Below are 22,920 nucleotides of genomic sequence, written 5' to 3' on the forward strand. Positions count from 1 at the left end.
CACATTACTCAGGGGAGCCAGGAAACTGACCAGTACAGCAGCTCTGGCCAGTTTCCTGTCTCCTGTGAGCAGCAGGGAGCTGCTGCCTGGCTCTCAGCTCCCTACTGCTCACAGGAGCCAGCCACTCCTGAGTGGCGGGCAGCACAAAGCCAGGTGGAAGCTCCCCATCACCCTGTGTCATGTTAAACTGAGATATGCGCAACTTGAGTGCACGTATCTCAGGGTTCTACTGTATTTTAGCTGTACTGGCAAGTTATTTTTAGCTGATATGGCATACCAGAAAGACTCCCTGCAGGCCATCCCCAGGCTGTCCAATGGCTGCCACACATCTGTGTATGGGACTAGGGTACAGAGGGCCAGACTGGGAGTGGTACAGCAGCTGGAGGAGCTGATGGTGTTCTGCTACTTTCTCCACTACTCCTCCCAATGGGGAAAGGAGTAGAACTGCCCGTCTGGCTTCCCTCCCACAACCCTGTACGCCAATGCCCCAGCTCTGTAGAAGGGGAGCCAGAGGGATTAAGAGTTATGCTACTTTCTTGGCTGGGAATGGCAGCACGGAAAAGAGAAAAACACCGGCAGCTTCCAGCTGCCGTACTTCTCCCAGCCCTGTCTCCTAGCCCTGTCAGTCTGAGACGCAGCAGCTATAGGGGAGAGGGGAGAGGGAGGCAAGGCTGAGAGTTTTGCTCCTTTCGCCACTGAGAGAGGCAGCAGAGAAAAGAACTGAACTTACAGGAATTTCTCCAGCTATCATACTGGTACTGTTCTCAGGTAATGTGGAATGGGGAGGGGAGAAAATGAGAAACACGTGAACCAATTTCTCCACTGACTTATATCCCATCCAATTCCAAGGAAGTTGATGTTGACTCTGGGTGCATGGAATTAAAAATAAATACCTGAGTTTTATATTCTACATGAGTAAATTTTTACTGCAGAATTTGAAACCCCTGAAAACAGAGGGCTGTAATGGAGACACTGACACAATACTGAAAACTATCACAGCCAATATAATAGCACTGCAGAATGGCTAGAATGCTGACCTTTTCAAGTACCTATTTCTTGTACAAACTATCAGCTCATGGGAAGCTGTGTGTTGATTTTCACAGGAGAATTGAGGTCTGATTTATAACATACACATGGTTCAATTATCCTTCAAACAAGAATAACTATTTGACACTCATACCACATATCACTTCCACAGTCCTGGCACACAGACATGAAAATGGTGCCAACAAATTCACAAAAACAAAACACGTATACAAAAAGTCTATTTGAACATTCTAATGACCATCATGTGCCTTTGAAAACTCTTAATCTAACTCATAATCATGATGTTGGACAATACAGTGCCCCAAACGCTTTTGTAACATTTTGAGTTGTCATATGCAAGAGCTAGGGTCAACAAAAGATATAAGGCATAATATAAGGCATAATAATAGTAATTGATGATTTGGAATTCTGTAGCATTTTTTATTTTAGGATTTCCAGGTATTGTACAGACAGAAATTAATTAAGCTTCACAAGGCCTTTCTGAGTTAGGTACTATGATATTAATTTTACAAACAAGTAAAGTGAAGCACAGAATGAGTTCTGACTTGCCCCACATCACAAAACCAAGTAGCCAAGCAAAGCAAGAGTCATCTGATCCAGCTGCTGGACAACATTTCCTTCCAAAAGGAGGAACACATCCTGTATTTGTAAAGGTTAGGCACACCTAAAAGGAGACACTTTTGCCTTGGAAAGAAGAGGAAGCATAAGAACATGAGAATGGCCTTACCGGACCAGACCAAAGGCCCATGTAGTCCAGTATTCTGACAGTGGAAGCAGCTAACAGAAAATCACAAATGCAGCACTCCTTAAAACACCCCAGTTATCTAATGGCAGATCTACACTAATACTTAAGTCAATCTAACTTGCATTCCGCAGGAGTGTGGAAAAGATCCACTGCTGAGTGATGCAAGTTACAGTGATCAATGCTGAGTCCATGCCAACACTATGTTGGCAGGAGACACAGTCCTGCTGAAATAGCTTAGGCTAATTGTGGAGGTGGAGTACTTAGTGTTAATGGGAGAGCTTTCTCCCATCATCGGAGAGAATCCTCACCAGTGTAGACCTGCCCTAAATAACTTGGACTGCATCTATACTTACCTGGAAGGTCAACGGCTGCCACACAATTTTAGGTACACCGATTGCATACCTAAAATAGACTTTGCAGCCTTTGACTTCTGCAGCTGTCTTCACAGAAGAGGGTCAATGGGAGCGCTCCTCCCGTCAACCTTCGTTAATCCTCGTGGCTTGTGAGGAGTTATGAGGTCGACGTTAACCTCAGAAAAGCACCTTTTCACATAGGCAAAATGGCACTCCGGAAAATCAACCGTAAGCCGTTATCTTCTGTGGCAATGTAGATGTAGGCACTCTAAATTCTAAGTACCCTTAAACCCTTAAAGGAACTTCATTGAAAATTGAGACTGAAATTTTAAATTTATATATTTTCATCATGTGAGACATACTAAAAACATTAAAATTGTGCTTTCAAAATGTAGCGTGTGTATGGCTTTATATCTTGGTTATATTAAAGAGCAGTGAATCTGTGGCATGGGAGAGTGGAAAGGGTCAAAGAAAAATGGTTCTTGACTCAGCTACCAAGGGAAGGGATTGAACAAGAACAAAAACCCCTGGGCTAGCAATGCCTTATCTCAAAAATAGGGTATTAAAAAGGAAAAGCAAATGTGTCCTACTAACGAGATGAAAATCTGAATTCCCCACAAAGGCATGATATTACATACACTGGAGAAGTAACACCATTTGCAAGTGTAAATTCAGCAGTAGCCCATGATACCACTGAATTCCACACTCTCAGCCACGGGTGAACACTTTTCACACAGTATCCAATCCTCATCTGACCTCTCACTCCTCATTCTCAAAGGAAACCTGCACAAATCTTTCAAAAGATGAGCCTGGGATTTTAAATTCATAATTGTGCTGGGCAATAATATAGATTTAATAGCAACATTGGTTTTATGGTCTTTTACAACAAATTGTAACACATGCTGCTGCCCAAAAACCCTTCATTATTCTAGAATTGTGGAAGTTCTATCTGCCCATTTCTTTTTAAGTGGCTTCTATAACTTCTGAACCCCTTATGCTTGACAATATATTTCATCTTGTATTTAACTTGGAAACTGTTTCTTTCTCCAGATCTGAAGAAGACCTTACAAAACTCAAAAGCTTGCCCCTCCCACCAGCAGAAGTTGGTCCAATAAAAGATATTATCTCAGCTACCTCATTTCTCACACTTCATAAATGTCATGTGAAAGCACAGCTCTGAAGGAGACCTAAAGGCTAAACAGAGGTGTGTATTTGACAGCAAATGGGCTTTTCTCCTGTTCTTCAATCACGAGTTAGTTTTCCATAACATGACCTGATATGAATTAATCTGAACATATGACTATGATTGGACTGTCATTATCTCATAATAAATCATTATGCCATATCCCAGGAAAGTCTCCATGTTTGCGTTGGTTTTGGCTACTATGTAAAGTTCACATTCAGATTTACTTAGAACATTGCTGCAGCTGAAATTTATCATGTCAGTAGTGGACTTGAAATAAATATCACCAGTACCTGGGAGCAGTAGGGTTGTTTATATTGAACTTGAGACCGTAATCAGTTTTATTGTTAAAGTTTTCTTTTCCTTTGCCACAGCAAAACATGACAAACGTTTTTTCAATTTTGCTACATTAAATGTAGATTTGATATGGGCCATTTAAATTACTGAGAAAATCTTTTAACCAGGAAAACAAGCTTGTCAGATGTTTAGGGGTGCCTGATGCTTAAAATTCACCAAAGATTCACAGATGTCAAAACCAGAAAAAACCATTATGATAATCTAGTGTGACCTATTAGATAGAATTTTACTTCATCAAGTCCAGTTCTCATGGCTAAATATTCAGAATCCTCTTTCCTTCCCATAGGAAGTAAGATGTGCATAATCCAAGTGACAAGAGAACAAAACTAAATCAGAATTCCTAGCTTTGTCATTGACTCATTCAGTGACATTGGGGAAGACACTTTTGAGTGTCTTTATTTTGTCATATTTAAAGTAGGGAAAACTAACCCACATTTTTAAAGCATGTTGCCACAGATTCACTGGTCCTGAATTCAACCAAGACAAAAAAAGGATTACTAATTATTTTCATAAGAAATATTTTATAAATAAATAAGGACACTAAGAAAATGGGTGAGGAAAACAAACATACCGTCCTGTGAACACTGGCACTATGTAGTCGATGGCTTTATTTTCTTTCTCCTCAGAGCATAAACTCTGCTTTGCCCTCTTTGCTTTGGGACTCAACTTATAGGATCGATCTTCTATCATTACATTGGAATCTTTTAGTCTGAAATAAAAGCCACAATATTAGACTCACAAAGAAAGCTGTTGAGAAAACTTTCAGAAAACTAGAAGAAATATTAGGCCTTTTATAATAATTTAAGCTCTCAGATTCTTTCTTAGCAAGCAATTATGTTTCAATTAGCAAGCTTTCAAAATGCATTTTATCTCACTGTGCACTAAAGGTGCCAAAGTGTTGGACCTTGAAATTAAATCTCTCTGTGTATGGAGACTGCCACGCATACCTACTAGCAATGCCCATTTCAGCACTCCTGTGAGTGAGGCCTTCTTGAGTTTCTCTGTCCCCATCCATGACTAGTCTGCAGAGACTGTCAATCAGAATAATTGGTTTCCAACCAATTTTGCCTCTAATTTTTTCCATCCATGTATGGAATTAATTTTGTTACGTGCATAGAGGGATGTGTGTATGTGCATCATCAGTAGAAATATCTGCTGCCATCTGCAATCACTCTGCTAACCAGCTGCGTGGCATTTGAATCTCTCTTAGGTGGCCATCCAAGCACTCAGTTTACCAAGAACACTGAAAATGTAAATTATAATGACATTTTTGTGATGAGAGTCTATACCACGCTATACCATGCTACCCTACTACTTCCTGAAAATTTTTGGGAAGAAGGGGCCTCCAGAAGGAGGACTTCCTTCCAGAATCTCCCCCCAGGGCCGTGCTTCTACGTGGCGTTCTGGAGTCTGGAAGAACATGACGCTATGCTAATGAGGTGCAGGGAATTAGCATCTTTTGTGCCTGTGTAGAAACTGCCAAAAAGTTTAAGAAACACTGCTCTATAGGGTGAAGCCTTAGTCTCAAGGGTAACATGCTTCAGAGATGTTCCTTCCCTAAAGTATAGACCGATAAGTTTAACATCACTACCAGGCAAATTAGTAGAAACACTAGTAAAGAATAAAATTGCAAGGCACGTAGAAGAGCACGAATTGTTGGGCAAAAGTCAGCATGGTTTCTGCACAGGGAAGTCGTGTCTAACTAATCTGTTAGAATTCTTTGAAGAGGTTAATAAACAGGTGGACAAGGGGCACCCAGTGGACATAATATACCTAGATTTCCAGAAAGCCTTTGACACGGTCCCACACCAAAGGCTTTTATGTAAATTAGGTGGTCATGGGATAGGAGGAAAGATCCTTTCATGGATCGGGAATTGGTTAAAAGACAGAAAACAAAGGGTGGGAATAAATGGTAAATTTTCACAATGGAGGAGGGTAACTAGTGGTGTTCCCCAGGGGTCAGTCCTGGGACCGATCCTGTTCAACTTGTTCATCAATGATCTAGAAAATGAGGTAAGCAGTGAGGTGGCAAAGTTTGCAGATGACACCAAGTTGTTCAGGACAGTCAAAACCAAAAGGGATTGTGAAGAACTACAAAAAGATCTCAGCAAACTGAGTGATTGGGCAGCAAAATGGCAAATGAAATTTAATGTGGGTAAGTGTAAGGTAATGCATGTTGGAAAAAATAACCCAAATTACACGTACTACATGATGGGGTCAAATTTAGCTACAACAGATCAGGAAAGGGATCTTGGAGTTATAGTGGATAGTTCTCTGAAGACATCCACGCAGTGTGCAGCGGCAGTTAGTAAGGCAAATAGGATGTTAGGAATTATTAAAAAAGGGATCGATAATAAGACAAAAGATATCATATTTCCCCTATATAAAACTATGGTACGCCCACATCTTGAGTACTGTGTGCAGATGTGGTCTCCTCACCTCAAAAAAGATATATTGGCATTAGAAAAGGTTCAGAAAAGGGCGACTAAGATGATTAGGGGCTTGGAACGGGTCCCATATGGGGAGAGGCTTGAGAGACTGGGACTTTTCAGTTTGGAAAAGAGGCGATTGAGGGGTGATATGATAGAGGTATATAAAATCATGAATGGTGTGGAGAAAGTGAATATAGAAAAATTATTTACCTTTTCCCATAATACAAGAACTAGGGGACACCAAATGAAATTGATGGGTAGTAGGTTCAAAACTAATAAAAGGAAATTTTTCTTCACACAGCGCACAGTCAACCTGTGGAACTCCTTGCCCGAGGAGGCTGTGAAGGCCAGGATTCTATTAGGGTTTAAAAAAGAGCTTGATAAATTTTTGCAGGTTAGGTCCATAAATGGCTATTAGCCAGGGATAAAGTATGGTGCCCTAGCCTTCAGAACAAAGGCAGGAGATGGATGGCAGGAGATAAATCACTTGATCATTGTCTTCTGTGCTCCTTCTCTGGGGCACCTGGCATTGGCCACCGTCGGCAGATGGGATGCTGGGCTGGATGGACCTTTGGTCTGACCCAGTATGGCCATTCTTATGTTCTTATGTTCTTATGTTCTTAAAGTGTTCCAAAAAGGAGCTTCTTGATATTCCAAAATAATTGCTATTATTTCACCCTCACTTGCAACAGTTGTAAAGGGAAAAAATATTAGAGGCTGCCACAAATTTGGAACAAGCAATATTGTTTCATGTGTGCAATAAATTTTGTTATGTGCATTGAGGGATGTTCGTCATCAGCACACATGCTGCCAGCTGTGGAGGATGCTCTGCCAGTCACCTGGGTGGCATCTGAATCTCTCCTAGGTGGAGAGTTTTAGTTTAACCATCTGAACTAAATAAAAAAAAGGAAAGCAGTTGCGTGATGACTTGTCACATTGTATTTGTGGTTGGCTGCGATGCTGATGTTACATCATCCACAAATACAAAAGATAAGTCTACTACCTAACATTATACTGCTGAATATCCTGTTTCACACTCTCTCATGCTTTGTGTTGCTTTGTCAGATTGTTGATCACACCTTGCTTATTTCAAGTTTAGTTGCCAGGCACAGTCCTTCCATAGTGCTCAAGAAAGCGCAAGTAAAGATGCCTGGTATGTCAGCCTATACATCTCATCCCTCTCTTCAGGACAAAAGCCAGCACGTCTGCTGCTACGACGTGAACAGGTTAACCAACAAATGATAGTCATGTCTATTATTTCTGCTTGGAGTTCTAGCAAATTGCATTTCACAATACACTGCTCCTGGCCACACTGTAAAATCCTGGAAAGGATAATGTAGGGTGATACCTATTTAATAAATGCAGAGCCTTCTGGTGAATTACACATGTCATGTATCTTTGGTCATTTCATATCTACAGCTGTATCTAAAGGTAAGATTAAGGTTAAGTCAAGCCTTCAAAACTTAGGATAGCAAAGTTATTTCAAAATAACTTTTTTTTAAAATAACTATCCTAGGGCTCATCTACAGTAGCCCCCTCCTTCAAAGAAGGCATGTAAATGAGTCCAATCAGTGAGTAGCAATGAGATGCTGCATTGCATATGTAGCACCTTTTTAGCATAATTCTTGCTGAACATACTTCAAAGTTACTAACTTCAAAGCGCCGGCAAGCAGTGTAACCGCGGGCACCTCAAAGTACCCATGTAACTTAAAAGTTCCCTTATTCCAAAAATGTTTGGAAAAATAACATTATACACCTTAGGCTTAAGGTCAGAGTCTGGGAAAGCTATGATGTAATTAACTGCACCTGGGCGCTCTTGGACTGTGAATGGTCTATCCCAGGATGCTTCCATTTTGTTGGCCTGGAGCATCTTCAAGACCATGACTTGCTCCCCTTCCTTGAAGCACCGCTCTCTGGCATGTTTATCATGTTTATCTGGCATGTTTATCTCAACAGGCCTTCTGCTCTTGCTGAGAATTTTGCAAATTTCTTTGAGCAAGGTTTAAAGAGTCTCTGATGGTATTTTTAGGTTGTTTACAAAATCCAAATGTTAGTTTCTGGAGCAGGAGGAGTAGCCCTTCCAATTGCTGCTTTACTAGTTGTAAGGGCCCTTAACCTCACATCCTTACACAAGTTTGAAAGGTGAGAATCCCAGATTGGGATGTGGGATGTCTCTATAGGCAAACAGTAGCTGTTGCAATGTCAAGTCCCAATCAGTGGAATGCTTATTCAAAAATTTATGTATCATGGCCCACAATGTTCCATTAAATCTCTTCACCAGGCCTTTTGTTCAATGGTGATAGCGGGTGGTAGCTAGGTGTTCCACCCCATGAGCTTCCCAAAAATGTTTAACAGTCTCTGCTAGGAAATTAACCCTTGAATCTCTCAGAATTTCTGAGGGCCAAGCTACCCTGGCAAAAATATCTGCTAGTGCCTGACACATGTTCCTGGATGTAGTGCTCCCTGGAGCTACTGCTTCAGGCCATTGGGAGGCAAAAATCCACAAGAGTCAGCATGAACTATTTTCCTCTGGAGGTCTTTTTAGGGAAAGGATCCGTAATATCCATAGCTACATGCTGAAATGGAATCTCTACTATAGGGAGTGGCTGGAGAGGTGCCTTGGCCTGTTCCTGAGGCTTCTCCACCCTCTGGCACACCTCACAAGACCAGGCATACTAGACACATCCTTGCCCATCCCCTGCCAGTGGAACAACTTTCCCAGTTGGTCTCTTGTTCAGTTCACCCCCGCATGACCACTAGGATGATCGGGGCTAAGCTCAAGAGCTTTTCCCTGTGCTTAGTTGGAGCTATCAACTATCTCTGAGAATGTCAGCCCTCCTGGTGCCCACCAGAAAGATTCTCTTTCTATCACAACCTTGGACCTGTTAGAAGAGCTGAGCAGTGGTGGGCTGTTCCAGGCCACCATCCAAGCTCCCCTGAGGCCCTGATCAGCTTCCTGTTCTGCCTAGAACTGCTCTCTCAATGCCAGAGATGTCAGCTCCCCCCTGGGTTGTGGGCTTGGACTTGGTCCCTCTGGAAGTGATGCAGGTGATGTCGGTATCTCTGCTGGTTTCCGCGGGTGCACTGGACTGCTTTGCAGGCTCCTGTGGGGCCTCTTGTGCAGATTCACCGCTGCTGCTAACTCCATTTCTGGCACCGCCTGGTTAACCAATTCCACCTCTGGAATTGGTTCCTCCTGGATTTCAGGAACTGGATTCCCTGCAGTTGGGATTTCTGGTCTGGGGTCTGGCTCTGTTGCCTTCATCTGGGTCTCTGGTACTGGGGTGTCTGGATACACAGACTGGTGCCTGGTAGGAGGTTCAGGAAGTGGATCGGATGTGGAGGCCTGCTTAGCCCTGCTATGGGTGATCATTCCCACCCTCTGGGCGATCTTTCCCACCCTCTGGGCTTGTTTCACATGGTTAGCTAGGTCTTCTCCCACTAGCATAGGAATTGGAAAGTCATCACAGACTGCAAAAGTCTATGTTCCTGACCAGCCCTTCTATGTAACAGGCAACTTGGCTGTAGGAGGTCAAAAGAGTCCACCCTGAAGGGTTGAACAGTTACTTGAGCTCCTGGGTTGATGAGTTCAGGGTCCACTAGGGACTGGTGGATTGCAGACACCTGTGCTCCAGTGTCTTTCCATGCAATAACCTTCCTGCCTACACTCACAGCTTCCCTTCACTCTCGGAGGCATCTGGGCCTGAAGACTCTTGGCGTGACCCCTGTGCAATGAACTGCACCCTGTTGGTTTTCTTGGGACAGTTGGCCTTTACGTGCCCTGGCTCATTACATTTAAAATAGAGCCCAAATGGCATATCACTGGAATGAGATGTTCTCAGAGCAGAGTGGGGCCCAGCAGTTAGAGCCCCAGTCTAATGGTTAAAACTGGGGCACTGCGAGCCACGACTCCTGGGTTGGAGAATGGTGGTGGTGGGACAAGGGGATCTTTGTGGTCTCCCTTGAGGTGGACAGAGCCCTTGCTTGCAAGGTAGGTTCTTGGACTGCCCCCGATTTTGAGGTGCTTCCTCTGGGCATCCCTTGTGGTTTCCCCATAAACTGATGTCTGCCCTGTTTTTTCCCTTCTTCTCCATCCATCTGGCACCGAGTAATCCTGCATCTCTTAGGGGACTGGGGGTTTCCATCTAAGATGTAAATATACCTATCTCATAGAACTGGAAGGGACCTTGAGAGGTTCTTGAGTCCAGTCCCCTGCCCTTACTGCAGGACCCACCATCCCTGACAGATTATTTTTTAATTTATTGGCCCCAGATTCCTAAATGGCCCCCTCAAAGCCTCCTCAACAATCATGGGTTTAGCCAGCTAATGCTCAAACCACTGAGCTATCTCTCCTCACTTGTAACCTCTAATATCTCGAGGAACACACGCTCGGAACTGTTCCACTTGCATCAGGAGAGATTGCTTTTCCCAGGTGTCAACCCTCTCTCTTGAGATCCATGTTTTCCAGCTTTCAGCTACACAAAGATTATGTTAGGAAAATGCCATACACTGGTGCCACCTTAGGGCTCTGAAATGACAGTGGGCCTCTTCAGGAGTGAGGTCCATCATCAGTCTGGCCTCTTGTTTAAATAGTTCATAATCATTTATGGCATCCTCAGACATGTCAGCTGGCATGCCTAGTAAGGGGCCACTGATTTGAAACCTTAATTGCGTCATAACTGACCTGTAGGGATGTTGTACCCTCACTGGCCCTCTCAAAATTTAGGAAGAAGCATTCTACATTATCTCCCACCTGGAATTTTCTAGGGTGCTGAACAATAATTGGAGCTGAGGCTGAGGCTGAGGCTGAGGCTGAGGCTGGAGCTGGGGCAGGGCGGTAAGATGGTATACCTGGAGCATTCTGCCTCCTAAGTTTTTTCTAGCTGAATTTTCAGCTTCACTGCTAGTTGCAGCTCTGTGCACCTCACCTCCACTGGGGCACATTTTGCCTCTCCTTTCACTTGGGCATGCTTCTCCTCTGTTTCCATGTGCTGGGCTTCTGTACAGATCTTCTCCATCTGGATGAGGAACTTCATTTCTCTGCCTTCCTGGAAGGCAGCTTCCCACTCTGAGGTCCACTGAGTAGCAAGGGCAGAGCTACATCCCCCTGGCCCCTCAGAACCACACTCTGGTCCCCCTTCCTTGGGTTGGGACATTTGGCTCATGTCTGTAGTTGCTTACGAACTCCTGTGCCTGTCCCTAGTTCTTTCACTAGGCTGCTTCTTGCCGTACTCTACCCTAGCTATCAAGTTGCCCTGAAAGTTAGAAAATAAAACACAAAAAAAAACCTGTTTGGTATGGACTCTCTAGCTTTGCAGTTGAACTCTCTGTAAGTCTATTCCCCATCAGTCAGCAACAGAAAAAAAAAAAAGGACAGAAAGGAAAAAAAATTCAAAACTTCCAAACAGCAAAAAAAAAAAAGCCTGTCCTTTTAAAATCCTGATGTCTGTGTTCCTGGTTCAAAATGAATCCACGAGTGCTGCCACCACATCAGGGCTGCCTTCCCACTCTGACGCACTGAGTGCAGGATGTGGGGGTCCGCCAAAACCTAAGAATACATTGCATCTATAGGCAACCTCCCCAAAGTCTCAGATCCCCTGACCCTGGGAGGTCACTGTCACCACCCAAATGAGAAAACCCTGCTTTAGAACCCAGGAAGGCACACTTGGGATGTCTCCCTGTGGAGGTAAACCCCAAGCTTCACTCTTTCCTTAGGTGATAGCTTGGAAACAAAGACCTGTAATCCGACAGCTGACCTTGCTTTAGGCAGACATTCACACAGACACGCTGTAGGACATAGAAATCAAATTATTGCCTTAAAAACATAATTTATTGACGACACAGAAGATGGAAAAATACCCAGGAAGTAACTAAATGTAATTAGTTGCTAGACGTCACAAAAACACTCAAAACATTCCAGTTGCAGCCCAGAGAATTACTTCCCTAGGATTCATCTTAGAAGTTACAGAGTACAGGGGGAAAACATCAACTCAGTCTGAAAAGTTCCAAACCAGTTCCAGAAATAAACATAACCTGAACATGTCTAACTAAACATTTCCTTTCTCCTTACATATCTATGACTAATTATGCTGCTTAGGATCCAGCATTTCTGTCTTCTCTGCCTCAGCTACACAGACAAAGGCCCCTCAGGCTGCAATTGTTCTCAGTTCAAAATAATTTCTCTTCTTCCGATTGGCTTACCTGACTGCCCACCACCTAGTGCCCTGTTAACCGTTTACAGGTGTTCATTAAAGACACCTGCTGTTAAAAATTTCCAGCGATGGAGATTTCACAAACTCCCTAGGCAATTTATTACAGTGGTTAACCACCCTGAATTTGGGAAATTTTTCCTACTGTCCAACCTAAATCTCTCTTGCTGCAATCTAAGCCCCTTGATTCTTCTTGTATCCTCAGAGGTAAAAGATGATAATTTTTCTCCCTCCTTGTAGAAACCTTTTACACACTTGAAAACTGTTATCATGTCCTCGCAGTTATCTCTTTTGCAGACTAAACAAACCCAGTTCTTTCAATCTTCTCTCATAGATCATATTTTCTAGACATTTAATCATTTTTGTTGCTTTTATCTAACCTTTTTCCTCTATGTCTATATTTTTCCTGAAGTGTGGTGTTCAAAACTGGATGCAATACTTCAGATTAGGCCTAATAAATGTGGAGTACAGCAGATGAATTATTACTTGTTTCTTACTTACAATGGTCCTGCTAACACACCCCAGAATGATGTTTGCTTTTTCTTTTTCTTTTTTTTTTTTTTTTTGCAACAGTGTCGCACTATTGACTCATATTTAGCTTGTGGTCCAATATAATTCCCAGATCCCTTTCCACAGTACTCCTTCCTAGGTAGTCATTTCCCATTTTGTATGTGTGCAAATGATTGTTCATTATTAGAGGAGTTATTTGCATTTGTCCTTATTAAATTTCATCCTGTTTCCCTCAGACCATTTCTCCAGTTTGTCCAGATAATTTTGAATTATAATCCCATCCTTCAAAGCACTCACAACCCCTCCCAGTTTGGTAGCCTTCGCAAACTTTATAACCATGCTCTCTATGCTATTATCTAAATCATTCATGAAGATACTGAACAGAACTGGACCCAGAACTAAAATCTGCAGAACTCCATTTGTTCCAGCATGATTGTGAACCACTGATAACTATTCTCTGGGAACAGTTTTCCAATCTGTGTTTGGGACTGCCACTGTCCTTTTTGTTGTACTTGTGATTTCTCTTTCTGAGTACCTTTATTATCCCCAGTTGTAACTCTCTAACATAAAATGAGTTTGCAAAGAGAAAATAAATTGCGTAATATTCTGTTTCCTATCAAATGATCTAAGTGTGCCTTTAACTATTTGCAGGTCAATATCCACTCTTTTATTTTCTCTACAATTGGTATGACTGGAAAGGTCAGTTCCATTCCTGAAAGCCCTTTGGATACAGCAGATTTGTGTTGGGAATTTCTATTTCCATTTGCACATGAAAAACAAAGTCCCAGCTAGCAAGAATGGACTTGAGATTTTCATTGACAGCTATTGCATATTACTACCCACATCCCTACCTCATAAATAACTCGTGGTAACACTCAAGAGGTGCACTGCCCCCTATGTCCTTGCCACATTTTAAGTGGTAAATGCCATGCTCCCATATGCCCCTCCCAACCCTCCTCACTCTACAGACATCCGTAGACTCTGCTCTGCTCTGCTTTACATTTCCCACTTGCTGCCTGAGCTGAATCTCCTGTGAAGGTTAGCTACTGCCTACAGTCTCTTTTGCTAGAGGTATCATGCAACACAGTTGTAGCTGTGCCAGCCACAGGTTATTAGAGACACGATGGATGAGATAATAGTGGGGCAACATGTGGAAGGGGGATGGAGGCTCACATGGTCCCCCATGCATGGATGAGAGGAGCAACAGGCCAGCAGTTCCAGATGGTTCAGGGCAACTGCCCTGGGCCCCATGTTTTGGGAGTCTGGGGGAATGGCACTGGCAGTAGTGGTTGAGCCCATCCCTGCACTTACCATCAGCAGTGGGAAGTGGAGTGACCTGGCCTCAGTCTGCTCCACTCCTCCAGCTCCCGATCACATTGCTTGGAAGAGGGAGGGAAACAACCCTACACTCACAAGTGGTGGGAAGTGGAGCAATGCAGCTGGGAGCTGGGGGAGCGGGACAGGCTGGGTGCAGATCACTCCACTTTCTGCCACCATCAGTGAATGTAGTGGGGGAACAACCCCCCCCCGCCCGTGGCCAGCACCAGGCCCCCAACTTAGTCCTCCAAGGCCACTCTGCATGGGGGAGGAGCATGGGGAAAGGGAGTGGGGTGAGATCAGAGCAGGGACAGGGGCTTGGGGGAATTGATGGCATGAGTGTGGAGCAGGTGTGTGAAGAAGTGGGGCCGGGGGGAGTTACCCCAGGCTCTGAACTAGAACAGCCCTTGTTTGAGCTAGGAGTGGCAGGGGAAGAAGTCAGGCAGGAGCAGTTATGTGGCTGGTGCCCTCTCCCTTTTTGGTCCAACCCAGTCACTATAGGTACTCATCTGCATACTTGGCTCAATCTAATTCTTGACCTTCCCCCCGACCCCTCCACTCTCTGATTTGCTCACCTTGATTATCTTTTTCTGATTTGTCCTCCTTGCTTACTGTTTTTGGTTCTCTGTGCCTTGAATATTGAGTCTGTTCTGGTCTGGCTGTGGTCTGAAGAAGTGGGTCTGTCCCATGAAAGCTCACCTAATAAACTATTTTGCTAGTCTTTAAAGTGCCACTTGACTGCTTTTTGTTTTGATTCTATCTTCTTGTGTTTCTCACACATACTAGTGCATGTTAGTGACTCAATTAATTGCTGGCAGAAGCATTTATTCCATATACTGAAGAAAACATCCTGTTCCTTTTTTTGTTGGGTTTGCCACAATCATATAGTCATGATCACTATTTTTCTGCAAACAAGTGAACATGTTTCAAGCTCAAACCTTGCCAAATATTCTGTATTTTGCCATTAAATAAACCTCTGACCCATGCTGTGGTGAATAACCCTCTACAGCACAAATTCCTTTGCACTGGTTTATTAGCTGCTCTCAGTGAACAACATGCCTTTCAAAAAGACACATGTAAAACCATTGAAATCTTGAACACAAATTTGAATGACTAATTGTCCAATATAAGAAAAATAAATGGGATTAATCGAGCTCTGCTATTCACTCCAGGGGGTGGTGAGGAAATCAAATGGCCTGGACTTTTGTATCCCGCTCCCCTACTTCCCCCACCAATAAATGGAAAAAAAATCTGCCTTGGGACACATGCCTCTTTCCCAGCAGCCCAGGCAGCGTGCGTGTTCCAGTGTGCCTGAAGCAGCTTCAGAGACAGTGAAGGAGAACTGGGTGTGCATGCCTGCATGATTACCATGGGAGAGGGGAAGCTGGGCATACATGCTGCCAACAAGTGAGAGAGAAATTCTGTCCCCCTTTCCTGAGACTGAAGCTCCTGTCCACCGGAGTGTAAGGGCAGAGCTTTTTATTACGCAGGAAGTAGGCCTGAGACACCAAAGAAGCAGCCTGCCTGAGTTCATTGATCTCATTTTGTGAAGCACAAATGTAGTTTCCTGATTGTGTAATATAGCTGTTAAAACAATGCAGAGTCCCGGGGCACCCTAAAGACTAACAATTATTGGGGCATAAGCACTTATGGGCTAGAGCCCACTTCATCAGATGCATGAAGTGGAATCTTCAGCTTGGCCGGAGTATACACAAACACACACGAAGAAGGGAGTGTTACATTACTATGCAGAGGAGAAGAGGGCTAAGAAAGGCAGTTCAAGCCGGCTGGATGTGGCCTATTCTCAACGTCAATAAGAAGGTGTGAATACCAAAACGGAGAAAATTACTTTTTGTAGTGAGCTAGCCACTCCAAGGCTATGTCTATACTTGCCCCCTACTTTGTAGGGGGCATGGTAATCAGCCTGATCGGAGAATACTAATAAAGTACTGCAATGAATATTCAGCACTTCATGAGGCTAATTCTCCCTGCAGCAACTTCCAAGTGTCAGGCTTCAAAGTGCTGGCATGCTGTGTAACCGAGGGCACTTTGAAGTACCCACACTAGTTTGAAGTGCCTTTACTCCTCAAAATTTCCTATTTTATTTCAGGAAGAAGGGTTCTTTCCAAGATGGGGTTTACTTTCAAAAGAGCTCCATCTACACTGCTTGTTCTCTTTTGAAAGGAGAAAATGAAAATGAGGTACCAGATATGTAAATCAGCACCTCATTTGCATTTTATTTCCCTCATTTGCATGCCTCTTTCGAAGGAGGAATGCAAGTGTAGACACAGCCTCTGAGTGTGTCATGTTTGCATAGGAATTCCAGCTCAGCAGTTTCATACTGAAGTCTGTTTTTGAAGTTTTTCTGCTGAAAAATGGCAACGTTCAGGACTGTTACTGAGTGTCTAGGGAGGCTAAAGTGAACTTATCTAATTATTTTTTAACTGAGTTATACTTTTGGCCATCACAGCCTTCCCTGCCAATGAGTTCCAGAAGTTGATTGTGTGTTGTATGAAGAAATACTTTCCTTCCATTTGTTTTAAACCTGTTGCCTCTTAATTTAATTGGGTGACCCTGGTTCTTGTGCTATGTGAAGGGATAAATACCATTTCTCTTACTCATTTTCTCCACATCATTCATGATTTTACAGACCTCTGTCATACCCCCATTTTAGTCATCTCTTTTTTAAGCGGAAATTTTTAATCTCTCCCAGCATGGAAGCTGTTACTACCCCAATCTGACCTTCTCTGTAACTTCTCCAATACTAATATGGCTTCTTTGTGCTACTGAGGCAGTGTAAAGAAGCCACGGGATCAGTGTTCCCTGTAAACCATGCACTTGTGTGGATGCTCGGAAGAAATTCAGATACCGCCCAGCTGATTGTCAGAGTGCCCTCAGCTAGGTTCTTTATTTCTACTGGTGGTGAACATTTGCACATGCCTCAATGCACATAAAAATATATTCCACACCTGGATGGGAAAGATTAGAGGGATACTGCACAGGAGGGGTGAGAATCTGATCCTATTTATTTTATTTTATATTAGCATCAAAAACACAAAACAGGTACTCCATCTACAAAAGTACATAAGTACATGACTACCTAAATGGCACTACAAGTTGAACCTCTCTTGTCCCGCATCCTTGGGAGCTGACCATTGCCAGGTGAGAGAATTTGCCGGACCACAGGACGTCAATATTGCCTAGTAGCATTACCAACACTTACGCTGCTTACTGGGCTCTTAGAAGACATTTGGGGTAAATTACAGCTAAATAACATCACAGAACACAAAGAGCCAGAACTGGTGATTGTAAACAAACTTTATGGGACCACTGGAAACTTGCCCTCACCCATGATAAGGGGTCGACCGGCTAACTAAAATCACGCCAGATTATGGATGTGGCCAGATTAGAGAGTTCCAGATTAGAGAGGTTCAACTTGTAGTGAACCATAAATTCAGATCAAACGCTGAGGAAATTGCTCAGACACAGCTTCTCAAATCTGTTACCTCTGCTTTGAACAAGGAGATTTAAATTTGTAGATCTAATCCCCTGAGTGTTTCTCTAGTTGTGTAGGATTTTGAATATCATAGTACCCAACCCCCACCTGCACACAAGGACATGTGCATGAAGGAAAGGATATGGATACCCACTCTTTCCCCTCAATGATTCCTGGGTGTTAGAATGGTCTTTGAAAGCTGATGGCAACTGATGTCAAATAGAGCAACCTGGAATCCATTATGAAATATATGACTTACAATAAAAAAAACAAATCTATTTACTCATATGAAAACTTCAGAATAAGAAGAAATGCCACAAGGTTGTGCCTCTGTAAGAAAACTATTAATTGAATTAAGCCAAATTCATTACATTTGGTATAGCTTTATGGACCTCTGAATAGAATTCATCTCCGGTGTAACTCTACAGACATGAGAGGAGTTTCACCAGGGACGAATTTAATCCAACAGATCAAATCCTCCTGTTAAGGACACTGATGACTTCAGTGAGTTTGCACTGTTGTAATTGAGAGTAGATGCTTTCTGATATGACTTCATGATCCCTTCCTCTATTGCTAGCTGCTAATCTTGCTTTAATACTACTCTAGCTACTTTTATTATCGCTGAGGTATACAGAAGGTTCCTGAGGCCAGGAAATCTAGCCTATTCACTAATGGAGTTGTTCAGACCATCTTATGTTATATTATTGAAATGCGAATTGGATATGCTCTTCTAACACCTGACAAAAACTTCACACAGTTTCTGCTTTGAAAATGCTAAGCGTCTTAACCTCTCCACAGTGTGGGAAGTTGAACATTAATATGAACTGTGAATATCATATTTAAAACACAACCATTACACCTCAAAAGAATGATCTAGTTATCTATGTTTTTCCTATAGTACACCCATTGCCACAGTACTTCCAACAAGTGGACTAAATTTCTTCCCCTGCCTCAGAACTAACTGAAAGCAGTAACTATGGAAAATATGTTAACATTACTGATTACAAGTATCGGAGGGGTAGCCGTGTTAGTCTGGATCTGTAACAGCAACGAAGGGTCCTGTGGCACCTTATAGACTAACAGAAAAGTTTTGAGCATGACCTTTCGTGAGCACAGACTCACTTCATCAGATGCTGATCTTGGATTTCTGCTATTACTGATTACAGTGTCTGCTTCTGTTAAAACCAATAGGAGTGTTGACACTAATCTGAGGGGACAGCTTAGGCAAACAATTTTCCCCACCATTGCCACCAAAATATGGTTGTGTTTTGTCCTACCCATGACTGTAGGCTTCAGATCCAAGACTGTAGGCTGTAGAAATCTGATTCAGAGATTCAGATCCAAGACTAAGGGCAGCAGACCTCTTACTTAGAGACTCTGATGATCCAAGACTATAGCCGGCAGTCATCTTACTGAGGGACTCTGATCCAAGACTGTAGGCAGCAGACCTTTTACTGTGAGCTGCAGTTTCATGATCATAGGCTGCAGATATTTTACTTAGGGACTCCGATCCAAGACTGTAGGCAGCAGACCTTTTACTGTGAGCTGCAGATTCATGATCATAGGCTGCAATTCCATGACTGTAGGCTGCAGACTCACGACCATAGTCTGCTGATCCATGACTGTATGCTGCTGCTGACCCCTGCTGGTAGGCTGTAGCTCCACGAGCGTAGGCTGTGGAGCCATGACTGTAGACAGCAGATTTACGCTTCTCCTCCTTTTGGTACTGGCTCAGAGTGGATTGCAGCTCTTTGTGACGGTACGCACGGTCATAGTGTTGGTGATGTTTCTGGTAAAAAGGTAAAGCCATCATGATGCCTCCTCACTCAGTTCCCACTGCACTCTTCTGACTGGAAATGCTAAGATGTGTACCGTCTGAAAAATAATAGATTAAACAGATCAAAATTCAAACCAGGGAAGCCTCTGAATTAACAATAACATAAAACCTAAAACTTTTCCTTCCATCAAATCAACACACTTAGAACTATCTTAATACAATTCCCTTAGGCTTCAGGAAACTCACATGTCATTCATAGGGTTCAGAAATCCTGTTCCCACCCATGTTAACCTGGCACTCCCCAGGATTAATCAAACCGTGAAAAAAGAATCAAGTTTCAATGTTCCTAGGCTTGCTGATACAACTCAGCCAAAGTCTAACAGATACATTGCACTGATGACAAAACTGACAATTTCAATGACAAAGTCAACGGCATTGCAGTGGTTCAGAAGTTCTCAACTGTCATTAAATATCTGGGTAAAAATCTGTCCCCACTGAAATCAGTAACTGTATTGCTATTGACTTCACTGGGGCCAGAATGTCACCATTCATTGTCATTTTGTACCTTCACAATGTGGCATGGGAGGGGGGGCAACTGCCTATTGTCCTCTTTGATGAAAACTGATGCAAACAAATTGCTTAGCTTGTCTCCAAAGTTTTTGTTTTTTACTGCTTTTTTTCCCCTGAAATCTAGTGAACTAATTGACTTTTGTGCAGGATTCCCAGTTCTAATGTACCTCAAATTTATTTTTATGGCTTTGGCAACTTGCTCTTCATAGTTTCTCATGACCTTCCTAATTCCATCATACATTTTCCAGCTATATTTTATCTTCCATTACAAATTTCTGAAGTATCAATAAAAGAGATGTTAGAACCAAAACAAGCATTTAATTTGAAATTATATAACTACATTGTAGACTATTCATTCTAGAGAGCTCTTAATTAACAATTTATAAACCAGCTGCTATATCAAAGGGCTGGAGGATAGCCCATATTGTACTCTTCTTTTAAGAGGGTGTTAGCTGTGATCCTGTAGACAACAGACCAACGACCTAGTTAGTAAAAGTGAACTGGACACTAGATAACTAAAAAATGGAGGGAAAATTATTAAATCACTAGATGACCAAGATAGGATAGGAACAAACCGGGTGGTTTATATAAAGGAAAGCTATGCCTATCTCATCTGTCAGAATTCCAGAAAGGACTCAGGCTCAGGACTAGACTACAAAAATAACTTCAAAGTAACAGACTTTGAAGTTGAGCATCTACACGTACCCTACTTCGAAGTTAAACTTCAAAGTAGGACACTACTCCATTGAAATAAGGGAAAACATGTGCAGACTCTCTGCAGGCTGCTTCAAAGTAGTGCCTAACTTCAAAGTCAGCTCCTAGGGTAGGCGCACCCCAGTGAGTTATGGTACCACATATCATATGATACCACATATATGGTAGTGATATACCTAACTTACATGAGGCCATGTCTACACTTACTAAAAACTCTGAAATGGCCATGGTAATGGCCAAATTGAAAAATACTAATGAGGCCGTGAAATGCATATTCAGCACTTCTTTAGCATGCCGCCGGCTGCAGCACTTCAAAAGTGCCGCGGTTCGCTCGCCCACGGCTCATCTACACTAGGGTCCTTTTCAAAAGGACCCCACCAACATCGAAATCCCCTTATTCCTGTTAGCTCATTTAAAAGTTTAAATATGCTGACTTTAACCTCACTCAGGCCATGTCTACACTAGCCTCCTCCTTTCAGAAGGGGCATGGTAATGGACGAGTTGGGAAGATGCTAATGAGGCACTGCTATGAATTTGCAGTGCCTCATTAGTATAATGGCAGCTGCACATTATTCAAAAGAACTGCTTTCGAATTGCGTGCCACCTGTGTAGACGGGGGCCTTTTGAAAGGACCCCCCAGACTTTGAAAGACCTTTCCTCCTAAAACCAAACAGAAAGAAGGGTCTTTCAAAGTCTGGGGGTCCTTTCAAAAGGCCCCTGTCTATACGGGCAGTGCAATTAGAAAGTGGTGCTTTCGAATCACATGCGGCCACCATTATGCTAATGAAGCGCTGCATATTCATGGCAGCACCTCATTAGCATCTCCCATCTCGCTCATTATCATGCCCCTTCCAAGAGGAAGGAGCTAGTGTAGATGTAGCCTCACAGTTGTCTTGTTTTTATGAGACTTTGTAGGAATACCTGATTTAGCTTCTCTCTACTAGGCATTATATGCAGTATTTTATACTCTTCTTCCATGCCTCCGATTATTTTGTCTTGTTCTCTAAATTAGACACTTCCAGTTTTTAATCTCACCTCCTAAGGAGATTTGTCTAATCTTCTAACCTTTCTAGTCCTCCTGCTCTGGACCTTTTCTCTTTGCTCCATATCCTTTTTGAGCTGGATTGACTAAATCTCAGAATTGAAGTATTCATGATGAGCAACAGGAACAACGCAACGGCTGGTGTCCAGAACAAAGTTTGCCAGTATTGGAGACAAAGTTGGTGAAGATGAAGGGAGGAGATCAACTGTAGCACTCTCTGGCACAGGAAATCAGAGTGGCTTCCTTCCTTTTAGCCTACAGAGGAAGGCTCAGCTCTTTGCACTAGCCTATCTACTGTGGACAAAGATAACTCTGGCAGACAAGCCCCATGCCTATTTTTGTGGGGGAGAATGAAGATGGTAAAGGTGGAAAAAATAAGACTCACACTCCAGTGATTAGTGTTATATGAATATGAAGATAGTTTATACATATCAGTCTCCTTGCTGAAAACTGAGTTTATTCTTAGTCTTTATTTTCTTTCTTACAACAAGTTCTAACTTCAAGAAAGAAATGAATCTCTCACCCCAAAAAGTACTTATTTAATTGTCTCTCATGAGAGGCTTCACATATTTTTTGAAAGTTCAAATGAAGTATTCTACTGGTTTTCCTTCTTCTCTCAGGCTGTGTCTACACTTACTAAAAACTTCAAAATGGCCATGCTAATGGCCAAATTGAAGAACACTAATGCAGCACTGAAGCTCACAGGAATAAGGGGATTTCAATGTTGGTGACGTCCTTTTGAAAAGGACCCTGGTGTAGATGAGCCACAGGTGAGCAAACTGCAGCACTTTCGAAGTGCTGCGGCCAGTGGCATGCTAATGAGGCGCTGCATATGCATTTCAGCACCTCATTAGTATGCTTCGATTTGGCCATTAGCAAGCCACTCTGATTTCCTGTGCCAGAGAGTGCTACAGTTGATCTCCTCCCTTCATCTTCACCAACTTTGTCTCCAATACTGGCAAACTTTGTTCTGGACACCAGCCGTTGCGTTGTTCCTGTTGCTCATCATGAATACTTCAATTCTGAGATTTAGTCAATCCAGCTCAAAAAGGATATGGAGCAAAGAGAAAAGGTCCAGAGCAGGAGGACTAGAAAGGTTAGAAGATTAGACAAATCTCCTTAGGAGGTGAGATTAAAAACTGGAAGTGTTTAATTTAGAGAACAAGAC

The 22,920-nt window shown here is 42.8% G+C and overlaps 1 protein-coding gene across 5 annotated transcripts in view; it reads right to left on the reverse strand.

Annotated features, from left to right (window-relative positions):
• Positions 1-22,920, reverse strand: part of MYOM1 (myomesin 1) — a 114,757-nt gene that overhangs the window by 89,849 nt on the left and 1,988 nt on the right. For all 5 annotated transcript variants that reach the window (XM_074987376.1, XM_074987375.1, XM_074987374.1 and 2 more), the window contains exons 2-3: positions 18,927-19,524; positions 4,257-4,394 (exon numbers count right to left, since the gene is read on the reverse strand). In XM_074987376.1, coding sequence (XP_074843477.1) covers positions 4,257-4,394; positions 18,927-19,462 — 674 coding nt within the window. In that variant the 5' untranslated portion in view covers positions 19,463-19,524. The remainder of the gene's footprint in view (positions 1-4,256; positions 4,395-18,926; positions 19,525-22,920) is intronic.

The sequence above is a fragment of the Carettochelys insculpta genome, chromosome 2 (genome assembly GCF_033958435.1).
Source record: "Carettochelys insculpta isolate YL-2023 chromosome 2, ASM3395843v1, whole genome shotgun sequence".
NCBI lineage: Eukaryota > Metazoa > Chordata > Testudines > Carettochelyidae > Carettochelys > Carettochelys insculpta.